Below are 18,686 nucleotides of genomic sequence, written 5' to 3'. Positions count from 1 at the left end.
GGCCAGCAGAAGCCAATTTCAGCAATAAAAATATTAAAAAATAATAATCCTCACCAAAGCGGAAGAAGTTCAGCAATCGAGGTGTCTTTATTAGCGATTCAGCTGAGATCGGATGCATTGTAGGAATAATTCCACCACAAGCATGCTGCTAGGGCAGTTACAAGCATATCTACATGAAGCCGCTGGGTGAGATCATCCGGAGTTTCGGGGTACGGTGTCATCTGTACGCAGATGATGTCCAACTCTGTCACTCCTTTCCACCTGCTACTAAGGAGGCTGTCGAGGTCCTGAACCGGTGCCTGGCTGCTGTGACGGTCTGGATGAGGGCGAACAAATTGAAGTTGAATCCAGACAAGACAGAGGTACTCCTGGTCAGTCGCAAGGCCGAACAGGGTATAGGGTTACAGCCTGTGTTGGATGGGGTCGCACTCCCTCTGAAGACACAGGTTCGCAGCTTGGGTGTGACCCTGGACTCGTCGCTGACCCTGGAGCCCCAGGTCTCGGCGGTGACCAGGGGAGCATTTGCACAGCTCAGGCTCGTGCGCCAGCTGCGCCCGTATCTTGGGAAGTCTGACTTGGCCACGGTGGTACACGCTCTTGTCACATCCCGCTTAGACTACTGTAACGCTCTCTACGTGGGGCTGCCCCTGAAGATGGCCCGGAAGCTGCAACTAGTCCAATGCGCGGCAGCCATGATTCTAACAGGAGCGGAGCGCAGGGAGCACACAACCCCCCTGTTGCACCAGCTCCACCGGCTGCCGATTCGCTACCGGGCCCAATTCAAGGTGTTGGTACTGGCCTATAAAGCCCTAAACGGTTCCGGCCCAAGATACCTAGCTGACCGCATCTCGGCCTATGAACCCACCCGAACTTTGAGATCTTCCGGGGAGGCCCTGCTCTCGATCCCGCCAGCCTCCCAAGCACGGTTGGCGGGGACGAGGGATAGGGCCTTCACGGTGGTGGCTCCTCGGCTGTGGAACGCCCTTCCTGTAGATGTTAGGCTGGCACCATGTCTCATGACATTCCGTAGAAAGTTAAAGACCTGGATGTTCGTGCAGGCATTTGAGTAATTCAGTGCACTTCTGGTAATTTGAACATAGGAACGGAACAATGGACGTCGAATTTGGATCACGCTTGGATGACGAGGCGATCGGGGGGGGGGGGGGGGACTTTGGGAGAATTGTGTATTGATGTTTGTATTAGCTAGTAATGGAGATGTTTAGTTTAACTGTTATGGTATATAGATTGTTGCTGTTTTTACTGTCTTTGATGTTTGCTATCTGGAAACCGCTGTGAGTCGCCCTCGGGCTTGAGATACAGCGGTATACAAGAATAGTAAATAAATAAATAAATAAATATAGAGAAAATACAAAGGAAAACAGTTCAAATCCCCCGCCCGCCCTCTGCCTCTGGAGGGCCAATCAGCAGGCTTTCCTTGCTTCTGAGGATGGGCGAATCAGAAGCAGGCAAGGCGGGACAACCGCAGACAATGGGGGAAATGATGGGATTACAGATTTGCCGGCCGGTTGGAATGCAAGGCTTTGTTTGGGTCGGCAAGGTGTGATCTTCGCAAACAAAAGTTGTCCTGTTTTTTGATGGGTTTTGCTGGGGGGAACAAACAGGCTCGGGCTGCGGACCTCAAAGGGGATCAACGCTGCCCTTTGTAATTTCAATCATCTTTTTTCCCCCAAATTCTCATGGACTTCCTTCTCTCACCAGACATGCTCGGAAAATGAGATAAGGAAATCAATGGCTATTGTTTCGTGCAGATGAGTCAATCAAAATGAGTTTCGAGAGAGACAAAGATTTTCCCTCGAGCATTACAACAGTTCCTGGTCACTTTTATTAGGGCAAAAGTCAAGGGGGAAACGATCTTGACAGATTAGAGAGATGGGCCAAAACTAACAAAATGAAGTTCAACAGTGACAAATGCAAGATACTCCACTTTGGCAGAAAAAATGAAATGCAAAGATACAGAATGGGGGACGCCTGGCTCGAGAGCAGGACGTGTGAAAAAGATCTTGGAGTCCTCGTGGACAACAAGTTAAACATGAGCCAACAATGTGATGTGGCGGCAAAAAAAAGGCAATGGGATTTTGGCCTGCATCAAGAGGAGCATAGTGTCTAGATCTAAGGAAGTAATGCTACCCCTCTATTCTGCTTTGGTTAGACCACATCTGGAATATTGTGTCCAATTCTGGGCACCACAATTCAAGAGAGATATTGACAAGCTGGAATGTGTCCAGAGGAGGGCGACTAAAATGATCAAGGGTCTGGAGAACAAGCCCTATGAGGAGCGGCTTAGGGAACTGGGCATGTTTAGCCTGAAGAAGAGAAGGCTGAGAGGAGATATGATAGCCATGTATAAATATGTGAGAGGAAGCCACAGGGAGGAGGGAGCAAGCTTGTTTTCTGCTTCCTTGGAGACTAGGACGCGGAACAATGGCTTCAAACTACAAGAGAGGAGATTCCATCTGAACATGAGAAAGAACTTCCTGACTGTGAGAGCCGTTCAGCAGTGGAACTCTCTGCCCCGGAGTGTGGTGGAGGCTCCTTCTTTGGAAGCTTTTAAGCAGAGGCTGGATGGCCATCTGTCAGGGGTGATTTGAATGCGATATTCCTGCTTCTTGGCAGGGGGTTGGACTGGATGACCCATGAGGTCTCTTCCAACTCTTTGATTCTATGATTCTATGATTCTATGATTCTATGAAAGGGGGAAACAAACTACATTTCATACAATAATTTCTTATACAGAGTTCATATAAAATTTCCCTTCCCACCCCACATCTTTATTATTATTTTTACAATATTGATTTATTAAAAGAACTGGAAATCCCATGCCCCTGGGGAAGGTTTGTGGAAGCGGAGGTGGCTTGCAGTCCATGTCAGGCAGCAAAGAGTTATTTCTCTTGGTAGAAGTCAGCGGATGGGCGCTGAGTTGATAGATAACATGATCCATCGCTCGGTCCTTGGGGGAACTACAACTCTCACAAAGGGCAGAAGTCCCAAGATCCAGCCATTTCCCAAAAGCCTCATGGGGTCCTTGTTGTTGTCTGTGCCTTGGCAATGTGACCAAGACTTAACCCTTGTTGTGTAGTCTGGTGCCCTTGCCCTTTGCAGAACTATAAGTCACTATCCCTTATTTTGGGGGGGGGGGTGCTCGACATCAGAAGCAGGGTATCTCCTCGTTTTCTCTACCATTCAAGTAGGACACCGCATTAAAGTGCAATCTTTACCGGGCAAGATTCTGGAAAAGATTGTTAAGGAAGCGGTCTGCAAACACTTAGAAACAAATGCAGTCATCGCTAATAGACAACATGGATTTATCAAAAACAAGTCATGCCAGACTAATCTGATCTCTTTCTTCGATAGAGCTACAAGCTGGGTAGATGCGGGGAATGCCGTGGATGTAGCGTACCTGGATTTCAGTAAGGCCTTCGACAAGGTCCCCCATGACCTTCTGGCAAGGAAACTAGTCCAATGTGGGCTAGGCAAAACTACGGTGAGGTGGATCTGTAGTTGGTTAAGTGGACGAACACAGAGAGTGCTCACTAATGCTTTCTCTTCATCTTGGAAAGAAGTGACAAGTGGAGTGTCGCAGGGTTCCGTCCTGGGCCCGGTCCTGTTCAACATCTTTATTAACGACTTAGATGAAGGGCTAGAAGGCAGGATCATCAAGTTTGCAGACGACACCAAATTGGGAGGGATAGCCAATAGTCCAGAGGACAGGAGCAGAATTCAAAACGATCTTGACAGATTAGAGAGATGGGCCAAAACTAACAAAATGAAGTTCAACAGTGACAAATGCAAGATACTCCACTTTGGCAGAAAAAATGAAATGCAAAGATACAGAACGGGGGACAATGCCTGGCTTGAGAGCAGTACGTGTGAAAAAGATCTTGGAGTCCTCGTGGACAACAAGTTAAACATGAGCCAACAATGTGATGTGGCGGCAAAAAAAGCCAATGGGATTTTGGCCTGCATCAATAGGAGCATAGTGTCTAGATCTAAGGAAGTAATGCTACCCCTCTATTCTGCTTTGGTTAGACCACATCTGGAATATTGTGTCCAATTCTGGGCACCACAATTCAAGAGAGATATTGACAAGCTGGAATGTGTCCAGAGGAGGGCGACTAAAATGATCAAGGGTCTGGAGAACAAGCCCTATGAGGAGCGGCTTAGGGAACTGGGCATGTTTAGCCTGAAGAAGAGAAGGCTGAGAGGAGATATGATAGCCATGTATAAATATGTGAGAGGAATCCACAGGGAGGAGGGAGCAAGCTTGTTTTCTGCTTCCTTGGAGACTAGGACGCGGAACAATGGCTTCAAACTACAAGAGAGGAGATTCCATCTGAACATTAGGAAGAACTTCCTGACTGTGAGAGCCGTTCAGCAGTGGAACTCTCTGCCCCGGAGTGTGGTGGAGGCTCCTTCTTTGGAAGCTTTTAAGCAGAGGCTGGATGGCCATCTGTCAGGGGTGATTTGAATGCAATATTCCTGCTTCTTGGCAGGGGGTTGGACTGGATGGCCCATGAGGTCTCTTCCAACTCTTTGATTCTATGATTCTATGATTCATGGGGGCTTATTTTGAGAGTAGACTTACATTAGGGGCATCCTGGTAAATCAAGCTAGGGCTTACAGTATTTTCGAGTTCAGTCTTGCTATGGAGGAAGCAGGGTTTCTCCTCGTTTTCTCTACCATTGAAGTAGGACACCGCATTAAAGTGCAATCTGAAATGGTGTGTTCCTCCTAATAGGATTTGGCCCACGGGGCTTAACGCTTCTGATGGCTGTTCATTTGCAACGTCGGGCCGCTTTGGGACGTTGGATTATATCAAGGCAGGCTTACCTCTTTATCCCGCCCGAAGCATATCCAAACTCCCGACTTCTTTTCAAATTTACTTGTCTGCGTCCTTCGTGATAAGACTCCTCGGATACAAAGTCGGCCAATTTTCAGCCTCACTTATCTTGGCTTCTTCCGGCTGGGATTTTGCAGCCAGTCATTTGCTTGGGAAGATATTTCTTTAAAGTCTTTTCATTCCGAGTTTCATACTTTGATATTGGCCGGCCTTATCTCCCAAAACTCCTTGCGTCTCCGCAGTCCGTCTTGTCTATTGTGTTCTGTCAATGCACAGCTTAATGTTGTTCGATCTGCGCGTGCTTTTTTAATAATAGGAAAACCAATTACAGATATACAGCTTGACAGAACAAGGTCTTAAATGGGCTTTGCACGGCGTTAACATTGGCCCTCGACGTAAACAATCCAATAGGTTGTTTTGGATGTGTTGCAATGATGGTTTACCTTTTGAGTAATACTTTTCATAGAATGAGACAGTTGGGAGAGACCTCGTTGGCCATCCAGTCCAACCCCATTCTGCCAAGAAGCAGGAAAATTGCATTCAAACCACCCCAACAGATGGCCATCCAGCCTCTATTTCAAAGCCTCCAAAGAAGGGTCCTCCACCACACTCCAGGGCAGAGAGTTCCACTGCTGATCAGCTCTTGCAGTCAGGAAGTTCTTCTTAATGTTCAGATGGAATCTCCTTTCCTGTAGTTTGAAGCTATTGTTCCGTGTCCTAGTCTCCAAGGCAGCAGGAAATAAGCTTACTCCCTCCTCCCTATGACATCCCCTCACATACTTATACATGGCCCTTGTCATGACTCCTTTCAGTCTTCTCTTCTGCAAGCTAAACATGCCCAGCTCTTTAAGCCGCTCCTCATAGGGCTTGTTCTCCAGTCTCCAAGGCAGCAAGAAATAAGCTTACTCCCTCCTCCCTATGACATTATTATTATTATTATTATTATTATTATTATTATTACTTTATTTGTACCCCGCTAGCATCTCCCGAGGGACTCGATGCGGCTTACACAGGCCGAAGCCTCAAAAAACACAATACAACAATACAATACCCAAGCAAATTAAAAACAGTTAAGCAGGAAAACAATAACAGTGACAATACAAGAAAACACTATTAAACTGGGCCGGCATCCCCTCACATACTTATACATGGCCCTCGCCATGACTCCTCTCAGTCTTCTCTTTTGCAGGCTAAACATGCCCAGCTCTTTAAGCCGCTCCTCATAGGGCTTGTTCTCCAGTCTCCAAGACAGCAAGAAATAAGCTTACTCCCTCCTCCCTATGACATCCCCTCACATACTTATACATGGCCCTCGTCATGACTCCTCTCAGTCTTCTCTTCTGTAGGCTAAACATGCCCAGCTCTTTAAGCCGCTCCTCATAGGGCTTGTTCTCAAGACCCTGGATCTTTTGAGACACCCTCTTCCTCTGGACACATTCCAGCTTGTCAATATCTCCTTTCAATTGTGGTGCCCACCAGAATTTTCCCCAAAGACCACCAGTATTTTTTGCTGGTCATAGGGGCTCTGTGTTCCAAGTTTGGTTCAAGTCCATCTTTGGTGGATTTCAGTGTTCATTGATTGCAGGCGAACTATAAATCCCAGTACTTACAACTCCAAAAAGTCCAGGCCAATTCCCTTCAAAAACCACCAGAATTTTCCCCAAAGACCTCCAGTATTTTTTGTTGGTCATGGGGGTTCTGTGTTCCAAGTTTGGTCCAAGTCCATCTTTGGTGGATTTCAGAGTGCTCATTGATTGCAGGTGAACTGTAAATCCCAGTACTTACAACTCTAGAATGTCCAGGCCAATTCCCTTCAAAACCCACCAGAATTTTCCCCAAAGACCTCCAGTATTTTTTGCTGGTTGTGGAGACTCTATGTGCCAAGTATGATCCAAGTCCATCTTTGGTGGAGTTCAGAGTGTTCATTGATTGCAGGTGAACTATAAATCCCAGTATTTACAACTCCAAAATGTCCAGACCAATTCCCTTCAAAACCCACCAGAATTTTCCCCAAAGACTTCCAGTATTTTTTGCTGGTCATAGGGGCTCTGTGTGCCAAGTTTGGTCCAAGTCCATCTTTGGTGGATTTCAGAGTGTTCATTGATTGCAGGTGAACTATAAATCCCAGTACTTACAACTCCAAAATGCCCAGGCCAATTTCCTTCAAAACCCACCAGAATTTTCCCCAAAGACCTCCAGTATTTTTTGCTGGTCATGGGGGCTCTGTGTGCCAAGTTTGGTCCAAGTCCATCTTTGGTGGATTTCAGAGTGTTCATTGATTGCAGGTGAACTATAAATCCCAGTACTTACAACTCCAAAATGCCCAGGCCAATTTCCTTCAAAACCCACCAGAATGTTCCCCAAAGACCTCCAGTATTTTTTGCTGGTCATGGGGGCTCTGTGTGCCAAGTTTGGTCCAAGTCCATCTTTGGTGGATTTCAGAGTGTTCATTGATTGCAGGTGAACTATAAATCCCAGTACTTACAACTCCAAAATGCCCAGGCCAATTCCCTTCAAAAACCACCAGAATTTTCCCCAAAGACCTCCAGTATTTTTTGCTGGTCATGGGGGCTCTGTGTGCCAAGTTTGGTCCAAGTCCATCTTTGGTGGATTTCAGAGTGTTCATTGATTGCAGGTGAACTATAAATCCCAGTACTTACAACTCCAAAATGCCCAGGCCAATTTCCTTCAAAACCCACCAGAATTTTCCCCAAAGACCTCCAGTATTTTTTGCTGGTCATGGGGGCTCTGTGTGCCAAGTTTGGTCCAAGTCCATCTTTGGTGGATTTCAGAGCACTCATTGATTGAAGGTGAACTATAAATCCCAGTTCTTACAACTCCAAAATGTCCAAGCCAATTCCCTTCAAAAGCTACCAAGATTTTCCCCAAAGTCCTCCAGTATTTTTTGCTGGTCGTGGGGGCTCTGTGTTCTAAGTTTGGTTCAAGATCATATTTGGTGGATTTCAGAGTGTTCATTGAACTATGAATCCCAGAACTTACAACTCCAAAATGTCCAGGCCAATTCCCTTCAAAACCCACCAGAATTTTCCCCAAAAACCTCCAGTTTTTTTTTGCTGGTCACAGATGTTCCAAGTTTGGTTCAAGTGGATTTCAGAGCGTTCATTGATTGCAGGCGAACTATAAATCCCAGTACTTACAACTCCCTTCAAAACCCACCAGAATTTTCCCCAAAGACCTCCAGTATTTTTTGCTGGTCATGGGGGCTCTGTGTGCCAAGTTTGGTCCAAGTCCATCTTTGGTGGATTTCAGAGTGTTCATTGATTGCAGGTGAACTATAAATCCCAGTACTTACAACTCCAAAATGCCCAGGCCAATTTCCTTCAAAACCCACCAGAATGTTCCCCAAAGACCTCCAGTATTTTTTGCTGGTCATGGGGGCTCTGTGTGCCAAGTTTGGTCCAAGTCCATCTTTGGTGGATTTCAGAGTGTTCATTGATTGCAGGTGAACTATAAATCCCAGTACTTACAACTCCAAAATGCCCAGGCCAATTCCCTTCAAAAACCACCAGAATTTTCCCCAAAGACCTCCAGTATTTTTTGCTGGTCATGGGGGCTCTGTGTGCCAAGTTTGGTCCAAGTCCATCTTTGGTGGATTTCAGAGTGTTCATTGATTGCAGGTGAACTATAAATCCCAGTACTTACAACTCCAAAATGCCCAGGCCAATTTCCTTCAAAACCCACCAGAATTTTCCCCAAAGACCTCCAGTATTTTTTGCTGGTCATGGGGGCTCTGTGTGCCAAGTTTGGTCCAAGTCCATCTTTGGTGGATTTCAGAGCACTCATTGATTGAAGGTGAACTATAAATCCCAGTTCTTACAACTCCAAAATGTCCAAGCCAATTCCCTTCAAAAGCTACCAAGATTTTCCCCAAAGTCCTCCAGTATTTTTTGCTGGTCGTGGGGGCTCTGTGTTCTAAGTTTGGTTCAAGATCATATTTGGTGGATTTCAGAGTGTTCATTGAACTATGAATCCCAGAACTTACAACTCCAAAATGTCCAGGCCAATTCCCTTCAAAACCCACCAGAATTTTCCCCAAAAACCTCCAGTTTTTTTTTGCTGGTCACAGATGTTCCAAGTTTGGTTCAAGTGGATTTCAGAGCGTTCATTGATTGCAGGCGAACTATAAATCCCAGTACTTACAACTCCCTTCAAAACCCACCAGAATTTTCCCCAAAGACCTCCAGTATTTTTTGCTGGTCATGGGGGCTCTGTGTGCAAAGTTTGGTCCAAGTCCATCTTTGGTGGAATTCAGAGTGTTCATTGATTGCAGGTGAACTATAAATCCCAGTACTTAGAACTCCAAAATGTCCAGGCCAATTCCCTTCAAAAACCACCAGAATTTTCCCCAAAGACCTCCAGTATTTTTTGCTGGTCATGGGGGCTCTGTGTGCCAAGTTTGGTCCAAGTCCATCTTTGGTGGATTTCAGAGTGTTCATTGATTGCAGGTGAACTATAAATCCCAGTACTTACAACTCCAAAATGCCCAGGCCAATTTCCTTCAAAACCCACCAGAATTTTCCCCAAAGACCTCCAGTATTTTTTGCTGGTCATGGGGGCTCTGTGTGCCAAGTTTGGTCCAAGTCCATCTTTGGTGGATTTCAGAGCACTCATTGATTGAAGGTGAACTATAAATCCCAGTTCTTACAACTCCAAAATGTCCAAGCCAATTCCCTTCAAAAGCTACCAAGATTTTCCCCAAAGTCCTCCAGTATTTTTTGCTGGTCGTGGGGGCTCTGTGTTCTAAGTTTGGTTCAAGATCATATTTGGTGGATTTCAGAGTGTTCATTGAACTATGAATCCCAGAACTTACAACTCCAAAATGTCCAGGCCAATTCCCTTCAAAACCCACCAGAATTTTCCCCAAAAACCTCCAGGTTTTTTTTTTGCTGGTCACAGATGTTCCAAGTTTGGTTCAAGTGGATTTCAGAGCGTTCATTGATTGCAGGTGAACTATAAATCCCAGTACTTACAACTCCAAAATGTCCAGGCCAATTCCCTTCAAAACCCACCAGAATTTTCCTCCAGTATTTTTTGCTGGTCATAGGGACTTTGTGTGCCAAGTTTGGTCCAAGTCCATCTTTGGTGGAGTTCAGAGTGTTCATTGATTGCAGGTGAACTATAAATCCCAGTACCTATAACTCCAAACTGGAGTTTCAGGGCTTAAGCTAGCATGATGTGAGTTGTCCCTTCAAAACCCACCAGAATTTTCCTCCAGTATTTTTTGCTGGTCATAGGGACTTTGTGTGCCAAGTTTGGTCCAAGTCCATCTTTGGTGGAGTTCAGAGTGTTCATTGATTGCAGGTGAACTATAAATCCCAGTACCTACAACTCCAAACTGGAGTTTCAGGGCTTAACTTGGCACGATGTGAGTTGTCGTTCACCCACAACCTTATGCATTTTGGGGAAAAAAATGACTTCTTCTAATAACCCAGGCAATGTCGGGTCCCCAAGCAAGTTACCATATAAAATTGCGATCTTATCTGGGAAAATTATAATTTCACCCTCTAACTTCCAGCAGAAATGGTATAATTGCTTTACTGTCTCCAACGAGGGAGACTTTGCAAAAGATAGGAACTTTAAAGGAGTGTTGGTTCTCCAGATAATTCATGCATGGAGCCAAAGTGGGAGGGAAAAAATTTCTGAATGGAAACCATGTCTTTGATCTGATTAAATAGACGAGACGTCCTTGTATCTTGAGGCAGATACATATTTCCAGGCAATCTCTGAATACGAATGTACCCAGACAGTTCCTTGTCTGGCTTCCCAATGCAGTTGGAAGTTTGTTTTCATGCCATCTTTCCAAGGGCAATAAAAACCGCATGCTGTAAATCAGTGTTTCTCAACCTGGGGGTCGGGACCCCTGGAGGGGTCGCGAGGGGGTGTCAGAGGGGTCACCAAAGACCATCAGAAAACACAGTATTTTCTGTTGGTCATAAGGGTTCTTTGTGGGAAGTTTGCCCTAATTCTATTGTTGGTAGGGTTCAGAATTCTCTTTGATTGCGGGTGAACTATAAATCCCAGCAACTACAACGCCCAAATGTCAGGGTCTGTTTCTTCCAAACTCCACCAGTGTTCACATTTGGGCATATTGAGTATTCCTACCAGGTTTGGTCCAGAGCCAACATTGTTTGAGTTCACGGTGCTCTCTGGATAAAGGTGAACTACAACTCCAAAACTCAAGGTCAATGCACACCAAAAGCTTCCAATATTTTATGTTGGTCTTGGGAGTTCTATGTGCCAAGTTTGGTTTGATTACATTGTTGGCGGAGGTCAGAATGCTCTTTGATTGTAGGTGAACTATAAATCCCATCAACTACAACTCCCAAATGTCAAGGTCTGTTTCCCCCCAAACTCCACCAGTGTTCACATTTGGGCATATTGAGTATTCACGCCAAGTTTGATCCAAATCCATCATGGTTTGAGTCAACAGTGCTCTCTGGATGTAGGTGGACTACAACTCCCAAACTCAAGGTCAATGCCCACCAAACCCTTCCAACATTTTTTGTTAGTCATGAGAGTTCTGTGTGCCAAGTTTGGTTCAATTTCATCTTTGGTGAGGTTCAGAATGCTCTTTGATTTTAGGTGAACTATAAATCCCAGCAACTACAACTCTCAAATGACAAAAACGATTTTTTTGAGTGATGGTCACTCCTTGGGTTAGTAGGTGTCTTGTGGCCAAATTTGACGGCAATTTGTCTAGTGATTTTTGAGCTCTGTTAATCCCACAGATGAACATTCTATCTATCTGTCTGTCTGTCTGTCTGTCTATCTATCTGTCTATAAGTGAACTATAAATCCCTGCAACTACAACTTCCAAATGGCGTGGTCTATTTTCCCCAAACTTACCAGTATTCACATTTGGGCATATTGAGTATTTGTGCAAAGTTTGGTCCAGACCTATCATTGCTTGAGTTTACTGTGCTCTTTGGATGTAGGTGAACTACAACTCCAAAACTCAAGGTCAATGCCCACTCCCATGTTGGTCATGGGAGTTCTGTGTTCCAATTTGGTTCAATTCCATCGTTGGTGGAGTTCTGAATGCACTTTGTATGTGAACTATAAATCCCAGCAACTATAATATATATTATATAATTTATATATAATTTATATAGCAAAAATAATTTATGGTTGGGGGTCACCACAACATGAGGAACTCTATTAAGGGGTCATGGCATTAGGAAGGTTGAGAAACCCTGCTGTAAATGGTTTGGAAGGTTTTCTTGTCGTCAATGGAGCGGCTTGCTTGGGACGATCAATGGGAGCGTGAATGATTTTTATGCATTGAGATGTTGAGAGCTCATATTGATTATGTTTTCTTTCAACCAAAGGCAACATTAAGAAAGAAAAGTATGTTCAATTGATCTGGGACAAGAGCGCTATGAAAGGGAATGTCACACTTTCCACTTTAGGTCTTTTTTTTAGAGAGAGATACTTACTTACTTAGGCGATCCCTCGTAGCCCGGGTTAGAGTGGGTTTCCAACCAATTGTGTGTAGCCTGTTGTCAACCTTTGCAACCCGAAAGACAGTTGCATCTGTCAAGTAGGAAAATTAGGTACCACATTAAAGTGTGTGGAGGCTAAATTAACTTATTTAAAGGTAAAGGTAGTCCCCTGACATTAAGTCCAGTCATGTCTGACTCTGGGGTGTGGTGCTCATCTCCATTTCTAAGCAGAAGAGCCGGCGTTGTCTGTAGACACCTCCAAGGTCATGTGGCCGGCATGACTGCATGGAGCGCCGTTACCTTCCCGCCGGAGCGGTACCTATTGATCTACTCACATTTGCATGTTTTCGAACTGCTAGGTTGGCAGAAGCTAGGGCTGACAGCGGAAGCTCACGCCGCTCCCCGGAATCGAACCTGCGACCTTTCGATCAACAAGCTCAGCAGCTCAGTGCTTTAACCCACTGCGCCACCGGGGGCTCCTTAATTTATTTATGAGGCCGTAAAGAAGACTCCAGCAAAGCATTCCAGCAGGGAAGCATGTGGGGAATGCGGAAGTACTTCATTCCAGCGGGGAAGCACGTGGGGAATGCGGAAGTGACAGTGGAGCCCTATTCTTGACCTGCATCTTCTCCCACATTGAGGGCATTGGTTTCCAGGTGGAAGGCGGTCCCGGTCGGGGTTGGCTTGACGCACCTTCCTCTTGGCCCTCCATTTGTGCTGCTTCAAATTCTACAGCACTGCTGGTCACAGCTGACCTACAGCTGGAGCTCTCAAGGGCCGGGGCTTCCCACTTCTCGGTGTCTATGCCAGGGTTTTTAAGGTTGGCTTTGAGCCCATCTTTCAATCTCTTTTCCTGCACACTAACATTCTGTTTTCTGTTCTTAAGTTTGGAGTAGAGCAACTGCTTTGGGAGACCGTGGTTGGGTATCTGGACAACGTGGCCAGTCCAGCGGAGTTTATTTATATATCGTGTTGGCTTGACGTACGATCCTCTTGGCACATTTCTCTCCATTTGTGCCTCCATTTGTGCCTCTTCAAATTCTACAGCACTGCTGGTCACAGCTGACCTCCAGCTGGAGCACTCAAGGGCAGGGACTTCCCAGTTCTCAGTGTCTATGCCAGAGATTTTAAATTTGGCTTTGAGCCCATCTTTAAATCTCTTTTCCTGCCCTCCAACATTCTGGTTTCCATTCTTGAGTTCGGAGTAGAGCAACTGCTTTGGGAGACAGTGGTCGGGCATCCGGACAACTACAACTCCCAAATGTTAAAGTCTATTTCCCCCAAATTTCATCTGTATTCATATTTGGGCATATGGAATGCCCAGATCCATCATTGTTTGAGTCCACAGTGCTCTCTGGATGCAGGTGAACTACAACTCCCAAACTCAAGGTCAATGCCCACCAAACCCTTCTACTGTTTTCTGTTGGTCAGGGGAGTCCTGTGTGCCAAGTTTGGTTCAATTCCATCATTGGTGGAGTTCAGAATGCTCTTTGATTGTAGGTGATCTATAAATCCCAGCAACTACAACTCTCAAATGACAAAAGCAAAAAAAATTTAGTGATGGTCACTCCTAGGGTTAGTAGGTGTCTTGTGGCCAAATTTGGCGGCAATTTGTCTAGTGATTTTTCAGCTATGTTAATCCCACAAACGAACATTACATTTTTATTTATTTACTAGCTCTCCAGTGTGACGCGTTGCTGTGGCTCACATGGGGGTTCTGTGTGGGAGGTTTGGCCCATTTCTATCATTGGTGGGATTCAGAATTATCTTTGATTGTAGGTGAACTATGAATCCCAGTGACTACAACTCCCAAATGTCAAGGCCGATTTCCCCCAAACTCCATCTGTGTTCATATTCGAGCGTATTGAGTGCTTGTGCCAAGTTTGGTCCAGATCCATCATTGTTTGAGTCCATAGTGCTCTCTGAATGTAGGTGAACTACAACTCCCAAACTAAAGGACACTGCCCATCAAACCCTTCCAGTATTTTTGGTTGATCATGGGAGTTCTGTGTGCCAAGTTTGGTTCAATTCCATCATTGGTGGGGTTCAGAATTCTCTTTGATTGTAGGTGAACTATAAATCCCAGCAACTACAACTCCCAAATGACAAAATCATAATTAACTTATTGTACAGCAGATATTTCCCTTTCCACATTGACATTAGGTCTATATGTAATTTTTCTTTTTTCCTTCTTTCTTTTTGCAATTCTCTTGCTTTACAGATGATGGGAAGCTGTCCTTGGAGGAATTCCAGGCCTTTTTTTCAGATGGGACTCTTAATGAGGAAGAACTCGAGAAGCTTTTCCATACCATTGACTCAGACAACACCAGGTAAGCCTCTCTCTTACTGCCTGTCTACCGGTAGTGTGATGGGTTAAACCCTTGTGCCAGCAGGACTGAAGACTGACAGGTCACAGGTTCAAATCCGGGGAGAGTACGGATGAGTTCCCTCTGTCAGCTCCAGCTCCCCATGCGGGAATATGACAGAAGCCTCCCACAAGGATGGTAAAACATCAAAACATCAGGGCATCCCTTGGGCAACGTCCTTGCAGACGGCCAATTCTCTCACGCCAGAAACGACTTGCAGTTTCTCAAGCTGCTCCTGACTTGGAAAAAAAAATCTAAAGAATTTACAAATTACGGATCCTAGGATTCCATAGAATGGAAGCCCGACAGTAAAAGTGAAATTGTAGCACAATCACCCCTTAGTGTGAATTATGGAGGAGATTCCATCTGAACATGAGGAAGAACCTGACTGTGAGAGCCGTTCAGCAGTGGAACTCCCTGCCCCGGAGTGTGGTGGAGGCTCCTTCTTTGGAGGCTTTCAAACAGAGGCTGGATGGCCATCTGTCAGGGGTGATTTGAATGCAATATTCCTGCTTCTTGGCAGGGGGTTGGACTGGATGGCCCATGAGGTCTCTTCCAACTCTTTGATTCTATGATTCTATGATTCTATGATCCTGTTCTAAAATGCAAACATGTGTGAAACTTGGTGCAGTAGAGTGGCGCTGTTGGGAGATGCAATATTCCTTGCTCTTTTGTGTTTGCTATATACAGTAATAATCATAAAAATCACAATAATGTTCTTTTTAAGTTATTACCTGCCTCTCCTTTCAGCAAAAGGTGGGGAACAACATATTAAAATATGCTCCTAGAACCCAGCCATACAGCCCGGAAACCACACAACATTCCTATTATAATATATTTAGAATGCAACCATGAAAGGATATATTAAAATATTCACATATTAAAGTGCCTGAGACAAAATGCTTGGGACAAGAAGATTTTTGTATGTTGGGGGGGGGGGGGGACTGAATATCTGTATTTGCATATGCATACATTATGAGATTTCTTGGCGATGAGACCCAAATCTAAATGCAAAATTCATTGGTGTTGATTTGTTTGCCACCTTGAGTCACAATGGGGAGAAAGGCAGGATAGAGATGATGAGGATGATGATGACACACCTTATGTTAGATAGATTTTTTTGTCATGTCAGGAGCGACTTGAGAAACTGCAAGTCGCATCTGGTGTGAGAGAATTGGCTGTCTGCAAGGACGTTGCCCAGGGGATGCCCGGATGATTTAATTTTTTATCATCCTCGGAGGAGGCTTCTCTCATGTCCCCACATGAGGAGCTGGAGCTGATAGAGGGAGCTCATCCGTCTCTCCCCGGATTCGAACCTGCGACCTGTCGGTCTTCAGTCCTGCCAGCACAGGAGTTTAACCCACTGCGCCACTGGGGGCTCCTATGTTAGATAGATAATGCACTCTTAGACAGGTGTGCATTCACTGTAATCCTATTGTGCAAAACTGGTTGGAAAATACTATTCTAATGGAAATGTGGTTACACACCTACTAAAGAGTTAAATGGGTGATGATGTGGAACTGAAGGGACATGCAAAGAAACTGAGTCATGGCCATGTGATAGGCATGTGACAGAGTTGTATCATTCACTTTTGTCACTGTATGGTGAAAAGCAAGCAGTGGGTATAAAAGAGGGCATCAGTGTGTTTGTTCCCTTGCCATGATTCTCTCACTTCTCACTTTACATCTGCTGCTGATACCTTTCTTGTGAGTATATCTCGGCATGAATGATGGGAAATAAGGGGATCTGATGTGTGTATATATTAGGGCTGTCCAACCACGGAAAAATTTGTTTCTAAAATCGATTCGTTTTTAGGGTTTTTTGCGTTTCGTTATTTAAAAGAATTCCGAAATTTTTCTTTTAAAAAGTTCGATATTTACGAAATTTCGGAAATAAAAAAACATTTACGAATCGATTACGAATCGATTACGAATTGATTCGTTAATGGCGGCTGCGATTGCGCAATACGCTAAAAAAACTTCTGAAGCTTCCCTCTCCCTCTGTTGTTGACTGTTGGTGTGATAATTATATATTTTTTCACTGAGAAAACAAACAGCAACCCTAAAACTTGCACCAGACATGCGGAAATAATAACGAAACAATTACGAATCGATAACGAATCAATAACGAATCAATTACGAAACGAATCGGAAAAATTCGTTTCGTTTTTTAGTTGCTCCAGAATGGTTTGTTATCGCTTCGTTATAAAAAAAAATAACGAATTTTTAACGAATTACGAAATTACGAAACGAAACCGCCCAGCCCTAGTATATATAGTTGTACATAAAGGCAGAGTATTTAGGAAGTGCATGTTTCAGGAAGGAGAAAACTATAAATCATGCACCTACACCTATCTTGCTTTGACGTCACACACACACACACATATATATACACACATACATACACACACTTGACATTATCTTTAAATTTTAATCATTGCATCTGGCCCAGCCATACGTTTTAACTGTCGCTGTGTTATTGTTAATGTTTATTGCTTTTTTTGTTATGAGTTTTATTTTATTGCTTTGTATTGTTTGTTGTTATTGCTTTGTGATTGATGTATTGTGGGCTCAGCCTCATGTAAGCCGCACCGAGTCCCTTGGGAGATGGTAGCGGGTATAAATAAAGTTTTATTATTATTTATTATTATTATTATTACAGTAGCCATCCCCTACCACACGTTGCTGTGGCCCAGTCTGTGAATATGTGCTTTGTGTGTGTATATATATTTGTGTATATGTGTGTTTGCATATATATGTGTGTGTGTGGTTTTGCCATGCGTTGTAATGGTTTTTTGTGGCTCTTTAAGTCTCTTCTGCTGTGTTTTTCAGTGTTTTTATGAGTGATGGTCACTCGTTCGCCAGATGGGTTTATTGTGTCCAAATTTGGTGTCAATTCGTCCAGTGGTTTTTGAGTTATGTTAATCCCACAAACGAACATTACATTTTTTTATTTATACGAGCCGTCCCCTGCCATGTGTTGCTGTGACCCAGTCTAGGTATATGTGTTTTGTGTGTGTATATGTGTGTGTATATATATGTGTGTGTGTGTTTATGTGTGTTTGAGTGTTTATATGTGGTTCTGCGCATGCGTTGTAATGTATTTTTGTTTTGTTTTTTGTTTTTAAAGTATCTTCTGCTGTGTTTTTCAGTGTTTTTATGAGTGATGGTCATTCATTGGTCTGAGAGGTGTATTGTGTCCAAATTTGGTGTCAATTCATCCAATGGTTTTTTAGTTATGTTAATCCCACGAACAAACATTACATTTTTATGTATATAGATTGGCCAAAAGGGATGCATGTACAGCAATTTTGCTTTGAAATATACATACATATAAATATAAATCCCAGTTGATGAATGTGATGGTGTCTGCTATAGGGACCTTGGTGAATTCAACATTGTTTGCGGCAGCCACAAAAACATATTTTCTGGAGAATAGCAACTACTTTCAAAGTACGTACCACACAATTAAACAGGAAATCACACTTTCAAAGCAGGAACAAAAGATTTTTTCCCCCCAAATTTTTGTTTCATAGCGTAATAGACAGGATCACCCTATGGACCATCAATTCTCAGTTGCATCTACGTTGTAGAATTAATAGTCAGTATGGGATCCTAAGAGTTGTAGTTTTACAAAGCTTTTCACCTTCTTTTGCTAAAGAGGGCTGGGGCCTTACCAAACTACAAATCCCAACAACAGTGCTCTCTCTCTCTGTGTGTGTGTGTGTGTGTGTGTGTGTAGTTCACTCCAGAACAGAAACAAACCCCTCTGACTTTAAAACACACCACACGTTGAGTGAAAAACCAATCCTTTTTATTGAAGCTGAGTAAAAAAGCCAGTAGGAAGAAATGCTTGTAAAAGTAGGAAAAATTCAAAATGTAAAAGATCAGTAAAATGCAGTAATTCAAAGCAATGCCCACAAAAGATATAAAAACAACCCAAGGCAGTATTCATCCAGACAGGAATCAACAGGTTGCGAAGATAATCCAGAAGCTGTTT

The 18,686-nt window shown here is 44.0% G+C and overlaps 1 protein-coding gene across 1 annotated transcript in view; it reads left to right on the top strand.

The window, feature by feature from the left end:
* Window positions 1-18,686, top strand: part of NECAB2 (N-terminal EF-hand calcium binding protein 2) — a 332,316-nt gene that overhangs the window by 124,639 nt on the left and 188,991 nt on the right. The window contains exon 3 of the mRNA XM_060788246.2: window positions 14,543-14,651. Coding sequence (XP_060644229.2) covers window positions 14,543-14,651 — 109 coding nt within the window. The remainder of the gene's footprint in view (window positions 1-14,542; window positions 14,652-18,686) is intronic.

Source organism: Anolis sagrei, chromosome 8 (assembly GCF_037176765.1).
Source record: "Anolis sagrei isolate rAnoSag1 chromosome 8, rAnoSag1.mat, whole genome shotgun sequence".
Taxonomy (NCBI): domain Eukaryota; kingdom Metazoa; phylum Chordata; class Lepidosauria; order Squamata; family Dactyloidae; genus Anolis; species Anolis sagrei.
Note: the sequence above shows the minus strand (reverse complement) of the source record. Positions and strands in the feature narration are given on the sequence as shown.